This window comes from Jaculus jaculus, chromosome 10, assembly GCF_020740685.1.
Source record: "Jaculus jaculus isolate mJacJac1 chromosome 10, mJacJac1.mat.Y.cur, whole genome shotgun sequence".
Classification (NCBI taxonomy): Eukaryota; Metazoa; Chordata; class Mammalia; order Rodentia; family Dipodidae; genus Jaculus; species Jaculus jaculus.
The window spans coordinates 24115114-24138477 of record NC_059111.1 but is presented as its reverse complement, the minus strand read 5'-3'; the positions used below and the strand labels follow the sequence as shown (position 1 = coordinate 24138477).

The following is a 23364-nucleotide window of genomic DNA, read 5'->3' as shown; positions in this document are numbered from 1 at the left end:
ATAAAATGCTCTGGCTTTTCTAACTATATTAAATGAATTAATTGATACTGAGGCTTATGACCTAGGTATTTTATCAGATGCTTAATAAAGGCTCCCACATTTCCTTACTCTGTAGAAGACAACAAAAGAAAAATACAAAAAAACTGAGCTGTACAGAACAGTCTGAAAGCTCTAAAAGTATAAAAATATGAATTATATAATATAGGATTTGTCAATCTATCATCCAAAAAGCACATTTCATAAAATATGACAAAAAGTAAACATATACACCCTGTTTTTTCAATACATTAAAATACAGAAATTAGAATTTTCAAAGGTGCTAGTTTTTTTTTAATTTGAGAGCGACAGACAAAGAACGAGGCAGAGAGAGAGAAAGAATGGGCGCACCAGGGCGTCCAGCCACTGCAGACAAATTCCAGATGTGTGCGCCCCCTTGTGCATCTGGCTAACGTGGGTCCTGGGGAATCCAGCCTCAAACCAGAGTCCTTAGGCTTCACAGGCAAGCACTTAACCGCTAAGCCATCTCTCCAGCCCACAAAGGTGCTAGTTTTTGCAAATTGAGAGGATTTGAATTTCTGCTTTAAAAAAATCCTTAAAATACTATCAGTGTACTTTCTTGTTTTATTTATTCATGTGCATGTGTATGGGCATGCCAGGGAATGTTACCTCTGCAAATGAACTCTAGACACATGCAGCACTTTTCATCTAGCTTTACATGAGTAATAGGGACTTGAACCTAGGCAGCCCTTGTGAGCAAGTGTCTTTTCTTGCCAAGCCATCTCATCAACACCCCCAACAATGAAGGTGTTTTTGTTTTACATTTATTTATTTATTTGAGAGAGAGAGAGAGAGAGAGAGAGAAAGAAAGAAAGAGAGAAACAAAGAAAAAAAGAAAGAAAGAAAGAAAGAGACAGACAGACACACAGAGAGAGAGAGAGAGAGTTGAATGGGCACACCAGGGCCTCCAGCCACTGCAAAGGAACTCCAGATGTATGTGCTCCCTTGTGCATCTGGCTTACATAGGTCCTGGAAAATCAAACCTGGGTCCTTTTGCTTTTCAGATAGGCAACTTAACCATTAAGCCATCTCTCCAGCCCTGAAAGTGTTTTTAATAGAAATGTAATATCATACTTCAAAGGCTAACTTCTCTGGTACAAAAAAAAAAAAAAAACAACTTTCTCTACCTTATCCTTTACCTTCTGAGGGAACTATGGAACTAGAACTCAATAACTTTAGTCAATTCAAAAATAAAAATAAAAGATCATTTTTATCTATTAAAATATTATTAGATATTCTACTTTTAAGTTTGTCTGACACAACCACAAAAACAAAAAGTACAATAAGTAGCATTTTATAACACTTCTTTTTTTAAAATTTTTATTTATTTATTTATTTGAGAGCGACAGATACAGAGAGAAAGACAGATAGAGGGAGAGAGAGAATGGGCACGCCAGGGCCTCCAGCATCTGCAAATGAACTCCAGACGCGTGCGCCCCCTTGTGCATCTGGCTAACGTGGGACCTGGGGAACCGAGCCTCGAACCAGGGTCCTTAGGCTTCACAGGCAAGTGCTTAACCACTAAGCCATCTCTCCAGCCCTATAACACTTCTTTTAGTGCCTTCTACCAAAATTAGGAACGAGTGGAAGCCAAAGAAATTAGAATCTGTATTTCTTGTTTCTCTATATGATGATAATGGTGGTGGTGGTGGTGGTAGAGTAAAAATAGTGAACAAGCCAGGCATGGTGGCGCACACCTTTGATCCCAGCATTCAGGAGGCAGAGGTAGTAGGAGGATCGCCATGAGTTTGAGGCCACCCTGAGACTCCATAGTGAATTCCAGGTCAGCCTGAGCTAGAGTGAGACCCTACCTCAACAACAACAACAACAAAAAAATAGTAAACAGTAAAAAATACATGGGAGGAAAGGAAAGAGACAAAAGTATCTGGAAGGGAAAGAACTGGGAAGAGGGAATTTGAAAAGAAAAAGTAAAAATAAAGTAGCATTCAATTTTTAGATAATTTGTTACCATATTCAAATAGTACACTGAAAACAATATATAATGCTTTTAGCTTAATGTTTAATTAAACACCTATTAAGTGTCAAGAGCTTAGTAGGTTAAATGCTTATGTTAAAGATGATCAACTCTCTGAATGTCAAAGTTTAACCAAAATAATCCCTTGTCCTCCAAGGTTATAACAACTATATTGTTGAACTGTATCATTTCTCTTAAAATTACTCTAACAAATTATCTCTAAGAGTTTGGGGAAATTTTTTAAAGTTGATTTGCATTCATGATTGTTTGGGATGGCTATAAGACAAAAAGTGTTTCTTGGTATGAAACAATATTCAAAAGGAAAGCACCATACAGAACAGTTAATATCAGTTAATTAATATTAAAAGCAGTGTGTGCAAAGATTTAAGAAATTGAAATTTATCATAGGTGGATCACATGTCACAAGATACCACTTACCAATGATCCCCTGCTAATGGCCTAATGCACTGTGGAAATTCAAGTTCTTGAGATGCTTCAAGAAATAAATAGATCAAAAGTTCCATTACATCTAAAGTTTATAATTTTATCAAACAATAAAGTTTGAAAAAGTACAAAATATACTGTATCAAAATAATCCACTTTGTGATTGTTACAACATGGTTTTAGTTACACACACACAAGGCAATGAAAATTTTAAGCTAAATAAACCATTTCAATTATATGAAAAATTTGAGTGTTAAGGCCCCTTTCTGTAAGATGCACTTGTGGTCTTATCAATTGCAATCTGTGTATTATATTATTTGAAGTGACAGAAGAGAAAAATGAAGCTAATGAAATACTACAAAACAGACACTACGTGAGAGAGAAAAATCCGTCTTCTGATAAGGTGACGGTCTGCCATCTGTCCCTCTGTCCCTCAGTGACAGTTACAAATACTCCATCAGTTTTCTGGCAGGTGAAGATGAGGAATGAGGCAAAGACTTCTTTTGCAGATTCCGATCCAATCTGATCTAATCTGAGGTTTAGCAGGTGACTCAAAGAAAGGCTCTAAGTGCAACAACCTTATTAATTTATCATGCTGCAAAGACAGAGAAAGGTCTGAGTTCAATACCTCAGCCAGGAGTGGTTCAGCTGTATTGAACCAAGTCTTCTAATAAAATGAAAGGTGTTTTCTCAGAATACTCAGATACAGAAATGTGGATTCCTAACAGATTTATCTAAGAAGTCATTTCAATAATAAAGTAAGAATAACAATATATGTCAAAAATAACATTACCCTTTTGATTCAAGTTCAAAGGGGAAGTAATGATCACAGCCACAGCTCAGTCCTGAGTGGCTTGCACAGACATGGGTGACAAGAATGTGAAGAAATCAAAAGCTTCACATTGCACTCAATACTAAGAGATTAAGCATGCTCTTCAAATAAGATACATGTAAAAATGTCATGCATTGATTAAAAGAAAAAGAACAGAACAACATATGAAAGTCTAATATTAGGGCAAAGAAAAATTAATAAATAGGTATATTAATATTAAACAATGTAGATGTTTCACAGAAAAGAATACAGCTAAGTGAGATATCTCACCATAATAAAGGAATAAATTAATTAAGAGGACATACTAATTCTTGGCATTTATACAAACACCTGACATCACAACTTTAACTGTGAAAAGAAAATGATGAACCCACAGTTAAAATCAGAGACTTCTAACACCCCTAGCTCAAAAATTGGGAAAACAAGCCGGGCATGATGGCACACCCCTTTAATCCCAGCACTTGGTAGGCAGAGGTAGGGGAATCCTGAGAATACAGAGTAAATTCCAAGTCAGCCTGGGCTAGAGTGAGACCCTACCTCAGAAAAAAAAAGGGCAGGGGACAGGGAAACAAAACTAGCAGGAATACAGAGATGAGCAATCATCTGAAATCATGATAGATTTGCTCACCATTTTAATCATGGTAATGGCTTGAAGAATGTATGCATATGCAAATAGTTAAACTGCATAATTAAAAGTAATGAAACAGGGCTGGAGGGATGGCTTAGTGGTTAAGGTGCTTTCCTACAAAGTCTAAGAACTCATCTCCAGGTCCCACACAGCCAGACGCAGTGATGCAAGCAGGTAATGTCACATATGAGCCACAAGGGGGCACACATATCTGGAGTTTGTTTGCAGCAGCTCAAAGCCCTGGTGCACCCATTCTCTCTCATTGCTTCTGTCTCTCTCTCTCTCTCTCTCTCTCTGGTTTTCTTTCTTTCTTTCTCTCTCTCCCCCAAAAAACAAACAATAGGAATGAAACAACAAAACAGGAAAGACTACCTCAAAAGAGGAGGGGCCTCAGGGAATGGAGGGGGTAAAGGGGAGCAATAAAAACATGATAAAGGGGGATGGGGAATGGCTTAGCAGTTAAGACATTTGCCTGCGAAACCTAAAGACCCCGATTCGATTCCCCAGGACCCACATAAGCCAGATGCACAAGGGGGCACATGCATCTGGAGTTTGTTTGCAGTGGTTAGAGGCCCTGGCGTGCCCAGTCTCTCTTCCTATCTGCCTCCTCTTCATTCTCTCAAATAATACATAAAAACAAAAAACATGACAGAGGGATAGGACCATGATCAAATATGCAAAAATTAATAACAATGTGATATACTTAGATAACAACCTTAAACTTAAAGCCTTTTAGAGTGTTTTTATTATTTCAACCATTGCCCTTTACAAACCCTTAATATTCACAACTTAAAGCCGTTTTGGACTAAAAAATAAAAATCCAATTTAGTGCATGTCAGTTCTATCCATTAAGCTTTTATAAAACAAATTTCAAAAAAATACCTATTTCCTTAAAAGAAAGAAAACATCCAAATTTTTCTAGTAAGGCACATACTATAATGAAACAATTATCCCCTTATCTGAATGTCCTCAGTGTCTATGGAGAGTAAGACTTGTGAGCTACTTAAGCGCACTAGCATACACTGGGTAGCTTAAACAAGCATTTATTTCTCATAGTTCTGGAAGCTGAGCTATTTGAGATCAAGTGAAGACTGGTCAAGTCTGCTTTCCTTTTCCCTCACCTGGATGCTTTCTTCTGTGCTCATAACCTCACATGGCGGAGAGAGAAGAGAGCAGATATCTCTTCTGGTAAGGGCATGAATCTAGCAAGGTCACCCTGTTGACTTACACCCCAAAGTCCCTATCCCTAAACACTGTCACACTGGAGATCAGGATTTTAACATATGAAGGGTAAGGGGCAGGGGATGCAAGCAGCAGGGACCAAATATTTTCATTCAAAAGGAGCTGAATACTACTATTGTAATTACTAGATCCAACTAAAGTTTACAACAAACTGCCTTTTTTTTTTTCCTTGAACCATTGTAGATAAGAAAGTCATCATAAATGGAGGGATGCATATTCTCTACCTATCATGTGAATAGACTTATCATCGAAACAATTAATAAGTTAGAAATATATGAGTAATCAGTTATATATGATGACATTATATGCTGAATACACACACACCCTTATATAAGTTTTCCCATACCATTAAAGAGAAAATGAAAGCAATGGAAGCTAAAAACACTAAAAAACACTAAAAAAGAAATAGTGAGATGTTTTTAAATTATTTCAAAAACTGACTTTAACTTAGTAACCCTACTTCTTTAGTATTATAGAAGAAAAAAAATGAAGATTGGTTTCAAATGATTTAGTTAATCTGGTGCTGCAGACATGGCTCAGCCAGTAACAGAGCCTCCAGCCCTAGCGCCAGGGAGAGAGGGGCAGAGGTAGGAGGAGAGCTTGAGCTTCCTGGTCAGCCAACCTGAGTGAAATGTGGGGAGCTCCGGGTCCACTGAGAGACTCTGTCTCAGGCAAGTAACACAGAAGAGCAACAGAAGAGAACGTCTGACATTTTTCTCTGGCCTCTGCATGCATGCACACAGAGCACATGCTTCTGTGAAAATATGTATGCAGGGCTGGAGAGATGGCTTAGCAATTAAGGTGCTTGCCTGAGAAGGCTAAGGACCTATATTTTATTCTCCAGATCCCACAGTAGCCAGACGAACAAAGGTGAGGCAAGCACAAGGTCACACAGGCCCACTAGGTGGGACAAACGTCCGGAGTTAGATTTCAGTGGCTGAAGCCCTGGCATGGCAAGTCTCTGTCTCTGTCTCTCTGAAATAAAAATAAAAACATTAAAAAAACTACATGTGCAGACAACACATACACACACACACTTTTCTACTGCAAGTCAAACAGTACACTTTGTAATATGATAATAACGAGAGTAAATATGACCACTTCTACAAAGGTAAGAAGTGTAAAGAAAGAAATGAATGAGTCTTTAAGAAATTATGTTGTTTCTAAACTTATTAATTCTGGGAAACATGTTTCTCCACTTCTTCTATAACAATGCTAGGTGCAATCTTGCCAAGGAGCTCAGCTTACATTGTATTAAAGGCAGTCATATCTTCACAATTTTGCTAATATAAAATTTCTCTTTTCCTATCAATCATCTAATTAACATAGTTTTCCAGAGACAAAATGCTAATTTGTCATTACAAAATCACATTTGATTCCACATATTAAATACACTACATGAAGATTCTGCTCATACTTTCCAGGAATCAAAAGAAAAGTAACTGTCATGTCCTTACATATTTCAGAATGCAGCATAAAAAACAAGACTGTCTAACTGACGTGATTTTAAAGCAAAGGAATATCACAAAGAAACACAATGTTCTAAAAACCCACCTATAACTTTTTAACTTCATTCTCCATAAAGAAGTAAATTATCTCTTATGCCAAAAATACTATGTTTTCTTTGGATAATGTGAAAGTAGAACCAAAGAGAAATGCAACACTAAAACTAATATAGTGTTTCTCTAGCAATGCATGTAAAAATTTTAATTTTAGAATGTCTTTATAACTAGCACCAATTCTTGATCCTTAACAACTCATACTTTGATCATTTGATTTCAAGAATGATGAAAAATAAAAAAACATGACAGTTTTGTATGTGTATGAAGTCTCAAAAAATATTAGAAAAACTGTCCAGTACAAATACACCCAAATATAAAGACAGCAGCTGCCTATTACGTTTAACAGACTCAAAGTAAAACGTGTCAAAGATCAAGAGTAAGTTATTTGAGGTGTCAAGTGCATAGGGTCAAAGGTACAATTTTACTAGGTCAGGGGTGATATAAATAAAATCTTATATGGCAAAGAAGAAGGGTAACAGACAAGGTATATATAATATGAAGGCATCACAGATGACAAGTAATAACTTTAAGTAGAACAAGTCTGTTTACTATAGAGACCTTCACTGATTAAAAAATGAAACTTAAATGTGAGCAAAATAAAATAACCTTTCTATATCACATAACTCATATGCTATATTGAAAACTTGTTTTTAGAAGGAAAGAGCTTTCATCAAGAATAGCTACATGAAGTTTGAGAAAATTTAATTACTTTCAACTGAAACTGTACACAAAATGAACACAACAATAAAACCTCAACCTACAACAACTAAGTATAAGATCATTGTGATAGCTATGAAAATTAGGTATGACTGAGGGCCAGGGGTGGTGGCACATGGCATTTGGGAGGCAGAGGTAGGAAGGTTACTGTGAGTTCAAGGCTATCTGAGACTACATAGTGAATTCCAGGTTAGCCTGGGCTACAGTGAGACCCTTGAAAAGGCAAGAGAAGGAAAAAATTAGATATGACTGAGCACTGTTCTTTCAAAGTACATCAATTTATTATTGTTACCTTGTCACCTTTTCTTGTTGAAATAAAAACATAAAATTTATATTTAAGTTTATATAATAGCAAGCAAGGAATTTTTTTTCTTCAGTGCTGGGAATGAAACTTTGGGCCTTGTGCATTCTAGGCAAGCACTCTTCCACTAAACTACACCTACAACCCCAGAAAAGTTCTTCATTATTTTATAAAATAAATAATATGTTTAATTTATTAAGAGAAACTAATTACAAATATTTTTATAAACAGAAATTTTCTTTGCATTGGGAATTATTACCTTATAATTAAGAAAATAACCCTGAGTATAAAGTAAATTCTTCTATGTATAAAATGAAAATAAGACTGGAAGGATAGCTTAGTGGTTAAAGTGTTTGCCTGCAAAGCCAAATGACCCAGGTTCAATTTCCCAGGACCCACGGTAGCCAAATGCACAAGGGGGCACATGCATCTGGAGTTCATTTGCAGTGAAGTAAGGCCCTGGCATGCCCATTGCTTTTCTCTCTCTCCCTCTTTCTCTGTCAAATAAATAAACAAAAATAAAATATTTTAAAATGGAAATATACCACTCCAGTTTTTTTTTTGTTTTGTCAAGTTTTGCTGTTTTTTCTTTTATTGTTTGTATGTATGTATGTATTGCTTTATTTTTTAAAAAAGTATTTTTACTTATTTGAAAGCAGAAAGAAAGAGACAGAGGGAGAGAATGAATGAGCATGCTAGGGCCTCCTGCCACTGTAAACAAAATCCAGATGCATGTGCCACTTTGTGTATCTGACTTTATGTGGGCACTGGAGAATCAAACCCAGGCTGGCAGGGCTTCGGAAGCAAGCAAGTGCTGAGCCATCTCTCTAGCCCCATGTTTTGCATTGTTTTTAAAGTCTTATACCCTAGCTGGGCCTGGATTCATGAGCCTCCCACTTCTGCCTTCTATAGGCATATGCCATGACACCCAGTGGGTGACTCTAGTTCCTAACAGCAAACTCAAATAGGTAATAAAGATATCTGTAAGATATTTAAATTCTAAAAGTCCACATTACTTCTTAAAATACAACTTGAGTAAAAGGCAAAAATTATTTGAGGTGAACTAAATAATTATAGTCAGATTACATTTCCCTTGAATTACTTAATATTAACACAGAAAAATTTCAAAGCACATTCCAAAGATACCTGTATGTAGTTGTGCACAGCTTTCCAGTTCCATTCAACTCAGTAAGTACTTGTCTTCCCACCAATCTTGGGCTAAAAGAAGGACTGCATCCATCAAATTCTCCACAAATCAATAACGTTTATTCCATTTAATCTGTGCTGACTTCACTCTCTGTTGGAGAATCTGCTTCTCTTTTTCGAATGGGAACAAGACCCAAGGAGATAAACTACTGGTTGCACTTCAGCCTAGCCCCAGCTGAAACCACAGAGTAACTGGGGAGAGGAGCAACAGTGCTGCTTCCATGGTGAGCCTGACAATCAGTACCAGGGTGAAGGAGACAGACAGTGAGGACTCAGCACTTACTAAAACAGAGATCCAGGGGCTGCTAAGAGCCCATCACTGTAGTAACTTAGAACACACCCAACATGGCTCAGGAAATTTACAGAAGAGGGGGTGGAAAGTTTGTTAGAGCTACAAGTTGGGACATCATGCCCTGAAGCAGCACCTCTCCCCAAAACTGACTGTTGCTCCCAAAACACATAACCCACAATCCCCATGGGGATAATCTGTCACTCCAATGAGGAGGACATCCTTTGGAAAGGGGGTTGGGATGAGGCAAAGGATGGTACCAACATGTGATGTTTCCATACTAAGTATGTCCACAATCAATAAAAAAATTATCATGTGTCAAGTATTATATCAAATATAAATCTATAGGATTTAAACATTAAGAGACTTTTAATTTCAGACACAGTCAACTGGCTAGTACTAGAATAATCATCCAGGGCTGGAGAGATGGCTTGACTGCAAATCCAAAGGACCCAGGTTCAATTCCCCAGGACCACATAAGCCAGATGCACAAGTTGGCGCATGCATCTGGAGTCTGTTTACAGTGACTGGAGGCCCCGGCATGCCCATTCTCTCTCTAAAAAATCAATAAATAATAGGACAATTCATCCAACTTCAAAAGTTGCATGAAACCTATGAAGAAACCATTTGGTTGTAGCACAGAAGGGGAACACAGCCAGGACTTCAGACTAGAATCCCTCAAAGAGAAGAAGTAAGTTTCACATTCACCCTGAATTTTTTCTTAAGAGGGTATGCCAGATTTGGGCATGGGGGGATAGTGAAAACTGAAAGTAAATCTTACTAAAAAGAAACAAAGTTGCAGAATTTAGAAGATCACCCACATCCTGATAGTATTCAGTACAGAACAAAGCCTCATTTGCTTGAATCTTCCCTTATCCCAAATTACCAGCATAAGCCCAAATCGTGCAAGTCTTTTCTAATAATTTGTGTGTGAGATTTTGATATTTTTTAATTTAAAAATAACATTTTGGGCTGAAGAGATGGCTCGGTGGTCAAGGCACTTGCCTTCAAAGCCTAATGACCCAGGTTCAATACCTCAGAGTTCCCATGTAAAGCCAGATGCACAAAGTGGCACATGCATCCACAGTTCGTTCACAGTGGTTAGAGGCCCTGATGAACCCATTCTCTTTCTCTCCTTGCAAATAAATTAATAAGAGTATTTTTAAACAAAAATAACATTATTCTGGGCTGGAGAGATAGCTTAGTGGTTAAGGCGCTTGCCTGCGAAGCCTAAGAACTCATGTTCAAATCTCCAGGTCCCACATAAGCCAGATGCACACTGATGCAAGCACACAATGTCGCACATGCACACAAGGGGGCACGTGCATCTGGAGTTCATTCACAGCAGCTAAAGACCCTGGAACACCCATTTTCTCTCTCTCCCTCATCCCTTCCTCTTTCCCTCTTTCTCTCAAATAAATAAAAATAAATAACATTCTTGTGTTTGGCAAAGTTAGCTAACTTACTTTCCTTTCATTTGTTTGCAGGGGAGAGCAGTGCTAGGGATTGAATCTAAGGCCTCAAGTCTGCTAGGCAAGCACTCCCACTGGGCTATCTCCAGAGCCCTCCCTTCTTTAAACAACCCAACAAATCCAATTTTATTCAACTATAAATTGGCCTGCAGGTTTTTAACAAAAAAAAAAATTCTAAGGAAATCATTAATTACAGCTTCATATAAACAATAAGGATCACTCTTATGAACTTAAAAATCAAGCAAAGAACAAGAGTATATCCCATGTGATATCATTGAGACAATGTTCAAGAATAGGCAGAGCTAACTGACGGTGATGAAAGAGTATTACATTTTAGGAAGCGGACTTGAAGTGGTAAAAGGGAATCTTCTGTGATGCAAGATATTGCATCTTGTCTTAGGTGTTACAGCAGTGTCTATATGTGTAAAACAGCACCTATGCTTGAGATTCGTGCATTTTACTAAAGTATAACATACTTTTTTAAAAAGTTTGAGTAAGGGCTGGAGAGATGGCTTATTGGTTAAGGCATTTGCCTGCAAAGCCAAAGAGCCTAGGTTCAATTCCCCAGGACCCACATAACCCAGAGGCACAAGATGGTGCATGCATCTAGAGTTTGTTTGCAGTGGCTAGAGACCCTGGTGTGCCCCATTTTCTCTTTATCCACACCCCCCTGCCTGCAAATAAATAAATTAAATTTTATAAAAAGAAAAGAAAAAATAGTTTTAAAAAAACAAAAAAAGTTTAAGTAGGAAAATTTTTTTTAAAGTTTTCATCTGTACACAGTTATTTCCTTAAAGCAGCTCAAAATATTATTTCCTAGGCATTTTAAGTTGCTTGACAGGACTGGGGAGACAGCTTAGTCTGTAAAGTGCTTGCCTTAACAGCATGAAGACGTAAGCTTTATCACCAAAACCCACATGAAACTCTCTGGGCATGGTGGCATGTGAAAGTAATTCCAGAATTGGGAAGTTTAAGATAGGTGGCTTAAGACCCTGGGACTTGTCTGTCGTCAGTCTAGCCAACTTGGTGAGTTCCCAGCCAGTGTGAGATCCTATCTGGAAAAAAGCACACGGCACCTAAGAGGAACACCTGAGACTGTCCTCTGGCCTGCACACACATACACACACATGTGCACAGACACCCCCACATATACATACATTTTTAAAAGATGCTTAACACACATGAACTTTATTCCTCAGGAGCTTTAGAAATTTTGTATACTAGAACACACACATTCATAGATGATATCCAGTTATCAGTAAGATGCATGGCAAATACATAAATATATAAAATGTAACTTTATTAAATAATTACAGGTGAACGAACGAATACTGAATTTCCAAAAAAATGTGTACACTGTACAGCCATAGAAAATTATCTGTTTATATAAAAAAATGTTCACTTTGATTTTCTAAGAAATATGATACATGGCTGATTTTCTTATCATATACAAATAATATATTGAAATACTCCAACTTTTTCTTGCAAAAAATTATATAAATGATAGCATTAAATTTTTATTTTGTTATTACTATGCACACTAAAATAATATGTAATATCATAGCTATTAAGTGCTAAAAATAATTGTAAATAATTATAGAAAAGATTAATTCATTCAGTGCCAGGGATGGGAAACCTTCCAGGGAGCTGTTGTCTCCAAAACATTACAGGCTATTGCCAAGGCCCTTGGTTTCCCACAAGTCACAGATGGTAAGACCCTATTGCTGAAGACTTCACATGCCTGGGGTGGCAAAGTCACTGAGAAATCAAACTGGTGCTGAGCTGAAAACCTTCTCCCTGTAGACCAGCCAAATGAAAGCTGGAAAAAGCTGTACTGCATGCAGCATGGGAGACAGAACATCATCAGTAGTGAAAACAGTGGACACTGGAAGCCTCAAGCTTGGCCAGACAAGCCAAATGACCAAACGGGTGCAATAGTGGCATGTCTGCTCTGGAGGAAATCAACTGCTCTCTAACTGAACTGAAGGCCCACTCTGTGGGAGGGAATACATATCTGGTACTGAAAACCTGATCAAAAGCCTATGGCAGGGGAGGTCATGAGCCTTAGGGGTATAAAGTCTGCTCTTGTCTAGCTAAATACATATAGTATGTCCACAAAACTTTCCTGTAAATACTACACTTAATGCTCATGTTCATATACTAGTGCCACTTTCACTGTTGGTTAGAGAAGCTTCTCTTTTCAGATGGCAGTGACCACTGGGATGACCCAAAAGGCAACATAATGCTGAGAAGAAGTGACAGAGGAGAGTCCAGCACTGAAACATCTCTATCACACCCTCCAAGGCTCAGGGTCCATTGTGGAAGAGGTAACAGAAAGAATGTAAGAGCCAAAGGATGGTGTGGTGGTTTGATTCAGGTGTCCCCCATAAACTTAGGTGTTCTGAATGCTAGGTTCCCAGCTGATGTATATTTGGGAATTAATGCCTCCTGGAGGGAGTGTATTGTTGGGGGCGGGCTTATGGTCTTTATAGCTAATTTCCCCATGCCAGTGTTTGGCACACCTTCCTGTTGCTGTGGTCCATCTTATGTTGGCCAGGGGGTGATGTCCACCCTCTGCTCATGCCATCGTTTTCCCCTGCCATCGTGGAGCTTCCCCTCGAGCCTGTAAGCCAAATAAACCTCTTTTTCCCAGAAGCTGCTCTTGGTTGGGTGATTTCTACCAGCAATGCAAACCGGACTGCAACAGATGGGTACCGCTCCTTACAATTCAACTGTCCAGACAGAAATTGGCCTCGATATCCATGACCTTGCAGTGACTAGCAGTACCTTCATGAGACCCTCATAATAGGAGAAAAAAAAATGATGACATCAAAATAAGAGAGACTAATAGAGAGAGGGAGGGGACATGATGGAGAGCGGAGTTGTGAAGAGGAAAGTGGGGGAGGGGAGGGAACTATCATGGTTTATTATCTGTAGGTACAGAAGTTGCCAATAAAAAATAATTTTAAGAAAGAAAAGATGAATACAAACAAGAAATTCTTTGTAATAGAACAGCCCATCCTGTGTAGTCAATAACTGTAAATGAACAAAAGTAAGCTTACCACTTCTTCATCTGAAAGCTCCCGGCCCTGGATGCTGCTGTTCTCCCTCACAGCTTGCTGATGCCGTTTCCCTTTAATGTGGCTAAAGAGATACACCTCCGAAGAGATCTAAAAGCACAAAAGCAAAGCAAGAACATCAATTTAGCATTCATCCAATTTTTAATATTAAGCATTCAATCCTACACATTACACAAGCTAAGATCACTCTAGAATTTACATAGTAGGTTTAAAATAATTTAGAATGCAACTCTAAAAATCCTCTAGAAGTCACATGAACAAAAAACATTATGCCATGTATCATGGCCAACATCAAAGGAAGTTATTTCCTCTAAGTTTGAAGATTCAAGTATCAGCACTAAAAACCTGACTTTTTGCTTTTAACTCAATAAAAGTAACAACTTGGGCCACCATTAAGCAGGTAAACACTCTTTATAATAATGAGTGTATACTTAGGCACTCTATATTGCTACTCTGAAAGGCTATTTTTTTTTTTTTATCAAGGTTATGGTTTTATATCTCCTTGCTCCCAGACCCACTTTCCCTGAGGGTTCTCCACAGTGGGGTGGTTTGGAATTAAGGCCCCAGTCAATCTCTGGGGGAGGCAAGTCTAATCAGGAGTGAGCATAACACACAAAAACTAGAGTGAGACCAGACTCTATCATTTTGACTACATACTTCTTAGTCACAGTCTTGAAAGAACTCAATAGCACTCAGCAGAGGCCTCAGCATAAGATTTACAAGATTGGACTAAGATATTTCCATTGCTTCACATATTTTAACAATATGTTATATTATCACTTAAGTTTACTGATGATGACATACCAGGACATTGCAGAGAGAACATTGCTTCTTCCTCTCGTAAGGGGTCAGTTTGGGGGCATAATCAGTATTTGCATGTCGCCCACTGCTTAACTCAGCAGCTTTTTCTTTCCTTTGTTCAATCTGTTCCATGTGCCTTCGAATACTTTCATCGTGCTGTAGATGAGGTCAAAGTGTGAGAAACTCTAGAAGCAGTCAATTTATACTTCAATAAGAACTTAGTACAACAGTGTTTCCATTAAAGCTTCTAAAATAATAGGAGGCTAGAGTATCTTATTTTAACATTAACTTGCACACAGAAGACAACATATTTAACATTTCCTAAAGTGTGTCCCATAGGATGTTGATACAGGTTTTGTAAGAATGGTTTCATAATCAAATAAATTTTAAAAACAATAAATTAAAGCTCAGCAGGTTAGTATTTTTTGCTTATATTTTGTCTTTAAGAAATGCGCTTTAGGGCTGGGGAAATGGCTTAGCAGGTAAGGCATTTGCCTGCAAAGCCTAAGGACCGCAGGTTCAATTCCCCAGGACCCTCATAAGCCAGATGCACAAGGTGGTGCATGCGTCTGGAGTTCATTTGCAGCATCTGGAGGCCCTGGAGCCCCATAATCTCTCTCTCTACCTCTCTGCCTCTTTCTATCAGAAAATTAAATAAATAAATTATAAACATAAAAAAGAAATGCACTTTAGAACTAGGCATGGTGGCACACACCTTTAATCCTAGCACTCGGGAGGCAAAGGCAGGAGGATTACCATGAGTTCGAGGCCACCCTGAGACAACACAGGACATTCCAGTCAGCCTGGGCCAGAGTGAGACCCTACCTCAAAAAAACTTTAAAAAAATATATTGAAACTGGGTGTGGTGGTGCACGCCTTTAATCCCAGTACTCGGGAAGCAGAGGTAGGAGATCACCGTGAGTTCAAGGCCACCCTGAGATTACATAGTAAATTCTAGGTCAGCTTGAGCTAGAGTAAAACCCTGCCTCGAAAAACCAAAAAAAAAAAAAAAAAAATTATACACACACACACACACACACACACACACACACACATATGTATGTGTGTGTGTATATATATATATATATATATATATATAGAGAGAGAGAGAGAGAGAGAGAGAGAGAGAGAGAGAGGGAGTTAGTTTAGTTTATTTCTAAATTATTGAAACATAAAAGAATTAAAATAATAAAAGAAGCCCAGTAGTAATACCTTTAAGACATTCACTGGCTGCTTAGTAAAAACAGGAAATGTTAAGCTTCTTTACTTTTTTCCCCAGAATGGTTTTTTTCTACTGTCCCAAAATAAATTTAGTTTCTAGACAACTGATTTTGAAACAGTCATAATCAAATCATGTAAAGTTTGTTGCCTGATGATTAAGAATATAATTAAATGCTATTTTATGCCACAAAATGTTAATATGATGCTCAACTGTAAGCCCTAACCTTTCAAATTAAACCTGTATGATGTGCTTACCTTGAGCTGAATTTTTTTCTGTAACTCTTCCATAGCTTCTTGCTGAGCTGCGGTGAGTGCTGCTAACCGTTCTTCCCTGTCTCTGTAAGAAGAGAGTCGAGCTGTAAATTCAATTATTTGGAGTAACAGATTACAAGTGCATGAAGCTCAAGAAAGTACAATTAGGATACAAGGGTCTACACATTCTTTTTTGGTGTTCTGTGTGGTATGTGTGGAGAGTATGTGTACTGTGAATTCATGTGTGGGAGCCAGAAGTCAAAATTGGGTGTCTTCCTCAATTATTCTCCTTATTTTTTCAAAGACTTTTTTTAGCATTATTTATTTATGTGTGTGAGAGAATGTGCACGTCAGGGCCTCTATTCACTGCCAACGAACTCCAGACACATGTGCCACCTTGTGCATCGGGCTTACATGGGTTCTGGAGAATGGGACTTGGGTCCTTAGCTACACAGGAAAGCACCATAACCACTAAGCAATCTCTCCAGCTCTCCACTTTATTTTCTGAGACAGTCTCTCACTGAACATGGAGCTCCCTGATTCTGCCAGAGTAGCTGGTCATCAAGGCCGAGGAATCCATCCAGCACAAGGAGCCACACTTGACTTAGGTGTGTTCCTAACATCCAAACTCAGGACATCATGCTTGTAATGTCAAGCCCATTACCAACTAAGCCATATCCTGACCCCAAAGGCTTATATATTCTAATGGATATTATTTTTTAATTTGTTTCTGAATGCCTAATATACCTCAGGTATACAGCTCAATAAGTATTTGGGAAGCAAAAGAAGATTGTTTGGTTTGGTTTGATTTTATTTTATGCTTGTTTCTTTTTGGGTGCTGGGTCAACAACAACATAATAACAGATAAGAAAATGAGGTTCTGAAACCAAACATGAATTTAAATATTATCTCTAGAATTGTCATTTAATTAGCTACAACTTGGGCTAGAGAGATGGCTCTGTGGTTAAAGACACCTGCTTGCAAAGCCTGACAACATGGGTTTGATTCCCCAGGACACACATAAAGCCAGATGCACAAAGTGGTACATGCATCTGGAGTTTGTTTGCAGTGGCAGGAGGCCATTGCGCATTACTTCTCTCATTCTCACTCTTTCTTTCTCTCTCTCTCTCTCTCTCAAATAAATTTTTTTCAAAAAATATACAGCAACATGAAAAACATACATTTTTCTTTGTTCTCTTGTAAGATCCCTTTAAAGGCTAGAGACGGCTTAGCAGTTAAGGTGTTTGCCTGCAAAGCCAAAGGACCCAGATTTGATTCCCAAATTACCACATGAAAGCAGATGCACAATGTGGTGCATGCATCTGGAGTTATTTGACGCGGCTAGAGGTCCTGGCCCACAAATTCTCTATCTGCCCCCCCCTCTCAAATACATAAAGTATTTTAAAAAATAAGTTAAAACCACATGAAACTAATATAAGAAGCATAAACTCACAATAAAAAGGAATAGGAGAGGAAATGATCATGAACTATGGATCTCCAAATTGAAAAGTAAATCTGAGAATGCCTAAATCTAAGCTTTCATAGTGAGGAAGGTTAATTCTATCAACAGAATTACATAAAAGCTCACATGCTAAAGAAACCACTTATGAGGGAAGAAGTTAAAGGCTAGAAAAGTAGATTGGTAAAATATTAAGTAAAATAGCTGCCAGGTATGGTGGTGCATGCCTTTAATCCTAGCACTTGGGAGGCCAAGGAGAGAGAATCGCTCTGAGTACAAGGCCAGCCTTAGACTACATAGTGAATTTCAGGTCAACATGGGCTACAGCAAGACCCTACCTTGGAAAAAAAGAAAAGAAGAGGGGAGGGGAGGGGAGGGGAGAACACCTTTCCTCCCTACCTCCCCACTCTTGTAAAAGGCTGTGAAGTGTCTCCCAAAGGAGACGATCTATGCCCAGCAATCAGGACAGCGGTCAGGGCAGTATGTTGAACAAAGAAAGGTTGGATAACACTCTACATGCTGAAATGGTGAGACAAGTAGTATTCTTCCCCTCTCCAATTCACACAGCACTCACATCCAGATTTACATATCACTAAACTAAGACTACTGTGAAGAACTATATTTTAGGGTAGCCTAAGGAAAAAGGTCAACTAAAAGTTATTTAGGAGTAACATTGTGAACAAGCAGAAGATCTTGCTACATATGAAATCAGCCAACAGGACAAGATGTACACTTGTGTGCAACAGCGGCCTCAGCCGATGCAGGTAACCAATGGCTCTCTGATTGGATAAGAGATCCACCCAATGGGAAGGAACCTGTAACTGCTACTGGGAATCAAGTCAGAGTCATATGGAGATGAGGATCATGGTCTCCAGAGAGATGATCTCCCTAGTCTTTGGACAAAATTGGTCAAAATATCCCTTACCTAACTATGCTTATTCCCCTTTAAACCCATGCTCCTCTCACTCTCCACTAGAGAATCTGTTTTCTCTTTTACAGAAGATAGAGAAAACCAGGGAGAACCAAAATCCACCAACATGACAGGAAGAGATGGCTGGCTCCCCATCATGAGATGAGCCCCCTCTTGCACATCAGTCAGGGTCCAGGGACACCACAGGGGAACTGGCAAGTTCAGCGTGAGTGCTGCTCTCACTGGGAGCCTGGGGACCTGCGCTAGGGAGATGGCAATACACTGAAGACATATCAAGACATACCAAAGCAGGAATCCAGAAGCTGTTGAGTGCTTAACACTAAGGCAGACTTATAACATACCCACCAAAGCTCAAGGAACATTGCAGAAGAGCAAAGACTGTAAGAGCCACAGGGTGTGAAGGAGCCTCCAGCAGCATTGTCTCCCCACGGTGATTGACGGCTGCATTCATAACTCATAAGCCCATAGTCAATACCAGAAACCCGACTGAGGAGGGCCCTCAGTGGAATAGGGGTGAGAAGGCAAGGAATAGGAGTAACATGTGATTTTTCCATACAACAAAGTTTCTAATTAACAAAATGAATTTAAAAAAAAGATTTGGGAATCCTCTAAACAATGTCTAGTTCTCCACAGATTACCCAAGTAACATTTCTCTAATTTAAATTAAAAAGCACATTGGGGCTGGAGAGATTGCTCAGTAGTTATGGTGCTTGCCTGCAAAGTCTAAGGACCCATGTTTGACTCCCCAGATCCCACATAAGCCAGAGACACAAGGTGACGTACGCACAAGGTTGCACGTGTGCACAAGATGACACAAATGTCTGGAGTCCAATGCAGTGGCTGGAGATCCTGCATGCCAATTCTCATATTCTCTCTCTCATTAAAAAAAAAAAAAAGAAGAAGAAGAAGAAGAAACATGAACAGATAAACACAAAAGGAGGTCTAAACAAATTATATTCAAACTGGTAAAAGAAAAAGAGAATGAAGACTAGAGAGATGGCTCAATGGTTAAGAGCTCTCCCTCTCAATCATGAGGGCCTGAGGAGGACAGAAACTTCTTGAGTTCAACCCACAGGATCCATATAAACAGCTGGGAGTGGCCCCATGTGTCTATAATCCCCACAGGGGAGCAGAGAATCCCTAGAGAAAACAACAAGCTCTGGAATCAGAGACTCTGGCTAAAATAAGAATGGGCAGGAGACTAAGAGAGCAAGAGTCCTGTTCTGTTCCCGCCACCACAGGGGAGCACTTGGGCACCACATGGACACATCATCATCATCATCATCATCATCATAATAATAATAATAATGATAATGATAATGATAATGATAATAATAGAAAGAGAATATAAGTATCTTCAAAGCAAGGAGAAAAACTAGTTCATCATATTTTGGGGAAAAAACCAGTAAGATTAAAGGGAGAATATTTTCAGTAGAAAAACAAACTCCAAAGATTCAAAATACTGAAGGAAAAACCATAAACTAAATCCAACAAAACCACCATTTAAAATAAAGGCAAAATTAAAATATTCCTAGATGAGTAAACATCTAGGTAGTTTATTTAAAATAAAATTCCCCTACAAGAAATACGAAAGGAAATCCACGAGCTCTAGCAGTTCTATTCCTCTAGAGAACCATGACGAATACATTCAAGATTAGCAAATGAGTTACCTAGCTCTTTCCCGGGCGGCATCCTCCCGGGCTTTTTCCTTCTCCTGCCTCTGTTGTTCAATTCGGGCTTCTTGCTCCTTCCTCTTCATCAGCAATTCTTCCACACGGGCCTGCCGTTCTGCCTCAAGGGCTCTTTTGCGTTCCTAACATTGTAAAATGAAAATAATTAAAAGATGACATTTGTTGAAACAATTTATAATAATTTATATATTCTAACCTATTATATTCCTGGATAGCCACTAGGTACACTGTAAGAATTTAAATGAGCTGGGCGTGGTGGCACATGCCTTTAATCCCAGCACTTGGAGGCAGAGGTAGGAGGATCACCATGAGTTCAAGGCCACCCTGAGATTACATAGTGAATTCCAGGTCAGCCTGGACTACAGTAAGACTCTACCTCAAAAAAAAAAAAAAAAAAGAAAAAAGAATTTAAATGAAAATAAAATAGCACTATTATAGATATATGTATATATATTTATATTATATTTTCATATGTTCTGTGGAAAACTCATGCTTTGATGTTTTGATTAATCACTTCTAATACTGTATTTTAATACACCACTATATGAATGCCTAAACAATAAAAAAAAAGTCACAGTTAAGAGATTTTATCCCTAAGTTTTAATAATAAATCAAGTAAAGGAAGCTTGTGGGAAGGACAAAGACAAGATACTCCAGCATATAGTGAGTATATTACTGAGCACTGGATCAGATTCCCTGGTTTTGTTCCCTGACCCCGTAATTCAGTAGTGGAGTGACTACTCTACTTAGATTCTCTGTATTTTACTTTTGTAAGATAAATAACTAAGTATTTCTTAGGATCTTTAGTTAATAATATGCTGGATAATAAATGGAAAGCATGAATCACTGTGTCTAGCATACAGTGAATTCTCAATTATTACCATTATGGTCAAGGCAGAAGTTAACTGATAAAGACAGGGTTAAATTGTAGAGGAGGTGGCAGAAAGAATATTAGTGTTGCTCTCACCACTGCCCAGAGGAGCTTCTTTTTGCAGATGGCTGTGGATAGTGGGTAGACTCAAAACTCATCAAAGTGATGAGAGAAGAGGCTGTTGGGAACTCAGCACTAACTAGATATCTTCATCATGCCCTACAAGGCTCAGGGAACACCACAGAACAGGCAGCAGACTGCATAAAAGCCAGAGGGTGGGAGGAGTACTTTGGGTTTCTATCTACCAGACAAGACATGGCGTGCATTCATGACCTCATAGCTGCAGGCTATTATCTCCACAAGACCTGCATATCATTGAGGCATCAACATTTTGATGAGGGAGAAGGGCCAAAAGGAAGAGACATCAAAATAGAAGGACTAGTTGGAAAGAGGAGGGGGTCAGTAAAATGAGGATGGGAGAGGGAGGACAAAAGAAGGCAATGGGAGATGATTATGATCAAATGACAGTATATTCATATATTAAAATTTTACAACAGAAAAACTAGAGTTAAGTGTCAAGAAGAAATACTGTGCCTTGTGTCCGTGTCTGCCTAGTAGCAGTACTTTGCTAATGTTCCCATGTTATCAGTGGAACGAGAACAGTTCTTTCAGTCCATCCCCATTGCCTAACTGCCTCGTTCACTCTCTCTACGCCCCCGTATGATTCGTGGAGCAGATGCTGCACACTCTAGCACCTCCTACTTAGGCTTACAGAGCCTCAGTTTATTGTCAAATCATAATTTTTAAAAATAATTTTATTTGACAGAGAAAGAGGGAGGGAGAAAGAGAGAAACTGGGCATGCCAGGGCCTCCAGCCACTACAAACGAACTCCAGACATATGTGCCACCTTGTGCACCTGGCTTACGTGGGTCCTGGGGAAGCAAACCCGGGTCCTTTGGCTTTGCAGGCAAACGTCTTAACTGCTAAGCCATCCCTCCAGCCCTAAAATCATAAATTATTAACTATGATTAAGTACTCTGCATAGTATTTTACCATAGTAAGGAAAGGACTCAGTGAAGGATAAAATGGATAGGGACGTTTTCCTCTAAAACAAACCCAAAGGCTGAATTCATTTGCTTAACACTCACTTGTTTCTATGCACTTCTCCCCACCCATCACTAACAATGCCATCTTTCCCTCCTGATCTCTCAGATAATGAGAATTAAAAGGAACACACTGATTTTAGGAGGAAATACTGGGTGGATTTCAAACTGTTAGAAACATACAACTAGACTTTAAATATATATTTTAAGGTCTGGTATACTATTCATGAACTCTTAAGTAACTCCAATAACTGGTTGATAGATAATAAAATACAGCAGGTTGGTTCAATGAGAGGTAATTAAGATGCAATGCCCTTTTGGAATTGGAGCTGTATAAGGAAGGTCGTAGAACCATGCCACAGTGAGGGAAAGGATCCCCAGAAATCCAAGGTAGAAAGTGAGGTGTCCTTTTTGTGAATTTCTGGGGAAAAGAGGACTATCTGGACACAGACGACATGAGAGAAGTGACAGAGGCAAACGAGGTCCGAGGTCCAAGGTCTCTAACGGGGAGAAGGGGCTTTTCTGCACTGCTGCCCTGAACAAGAAGGCACTACATAAGAGAGTTCTAATTCATGGCTGTCTTGGCTCAGGTTGAAAGGCCTCTAACAGTAAAGAGTATGTAGAAGGCCCGGCATGGTGGCGCACACCTTTAATCCCAGCACTTGGGAGGCAGAGGTAGGAGGATCGCCATGAGTTCTAGGCTACCCTGAGACTACGGAGTGAATTCCAGGTCAGCCTGAGCTGTATAGTGAGCCCCTACCTCAAGGAAAAAAAAAAAAAAAAAAAGAGTATGTGGAAACCTGATGAACTATACAAGATCTCAATTCATAAAACCAAAAACAATCAAATCTAATATAGAAAACGTTAAAAACATACAAAAAAATTCTTCTATATGCAAATTTGCTTAAAATTTAAAATAGTACTTTTGTTTTGTTTTGGTTTTGGTTTTACAAGGTAGGGTTTCACTCTAGTCCAGGCTGACCTGGATTCACTATGTAGTCTCAGGGTGGCCTTTAACTCATGGCGGTCCTCTTACTTCTGCCTCCCGGGTGATGGGATTAAAGGTGTGCACCATCATGCCTGGCTGAAAATAGTACTATTTTTGAAAATATGTTTCACTATGAAATTCATAGACTGAGGCACTAAGTACAAAAAATAATAATAATAACGTAAACTTTTCTTAACATTTTACAAAGCCAAAAGTTCAAGAGACACAATTCTAAAAATTA

The 23364-nt window shown here is 38.8% G+C and overlaps 1 protein-coding gene across 2 annotated transcripts in view; it reads right to left on the bottom strand.

Moving 5' to 3' along the window:
* Scaper (S-phase cyclin A associated protein in the ER) overlaps positions 1–23364 on the bottom strand; it is a 424329-nt gene that overhangs the window by 260607 nt on the left and 140358 nt on the right. For both annotated transcript variants that reach the window (XM_004660424.2, XM_004660425.2), the window contains exons 17-20: positions 20140–20282; positions 16083–16164; positions 14610–14762; positions 13788–13895 (exon numbers count right to left, since the gene is read on the bottom strand). In XM_004660424.2, coding sequence (XP_004660481.2) covers positions 13788–13895; positions 14610–14762; positions 16083–16164; positions 20140–20282 — 486 coding nt within the window. The remainder of the gene's footprint in view (positions 1–13787; positions 13896–14609; positions 14763–16082; positions 16165–20139; positions 20283–23364) is intronic.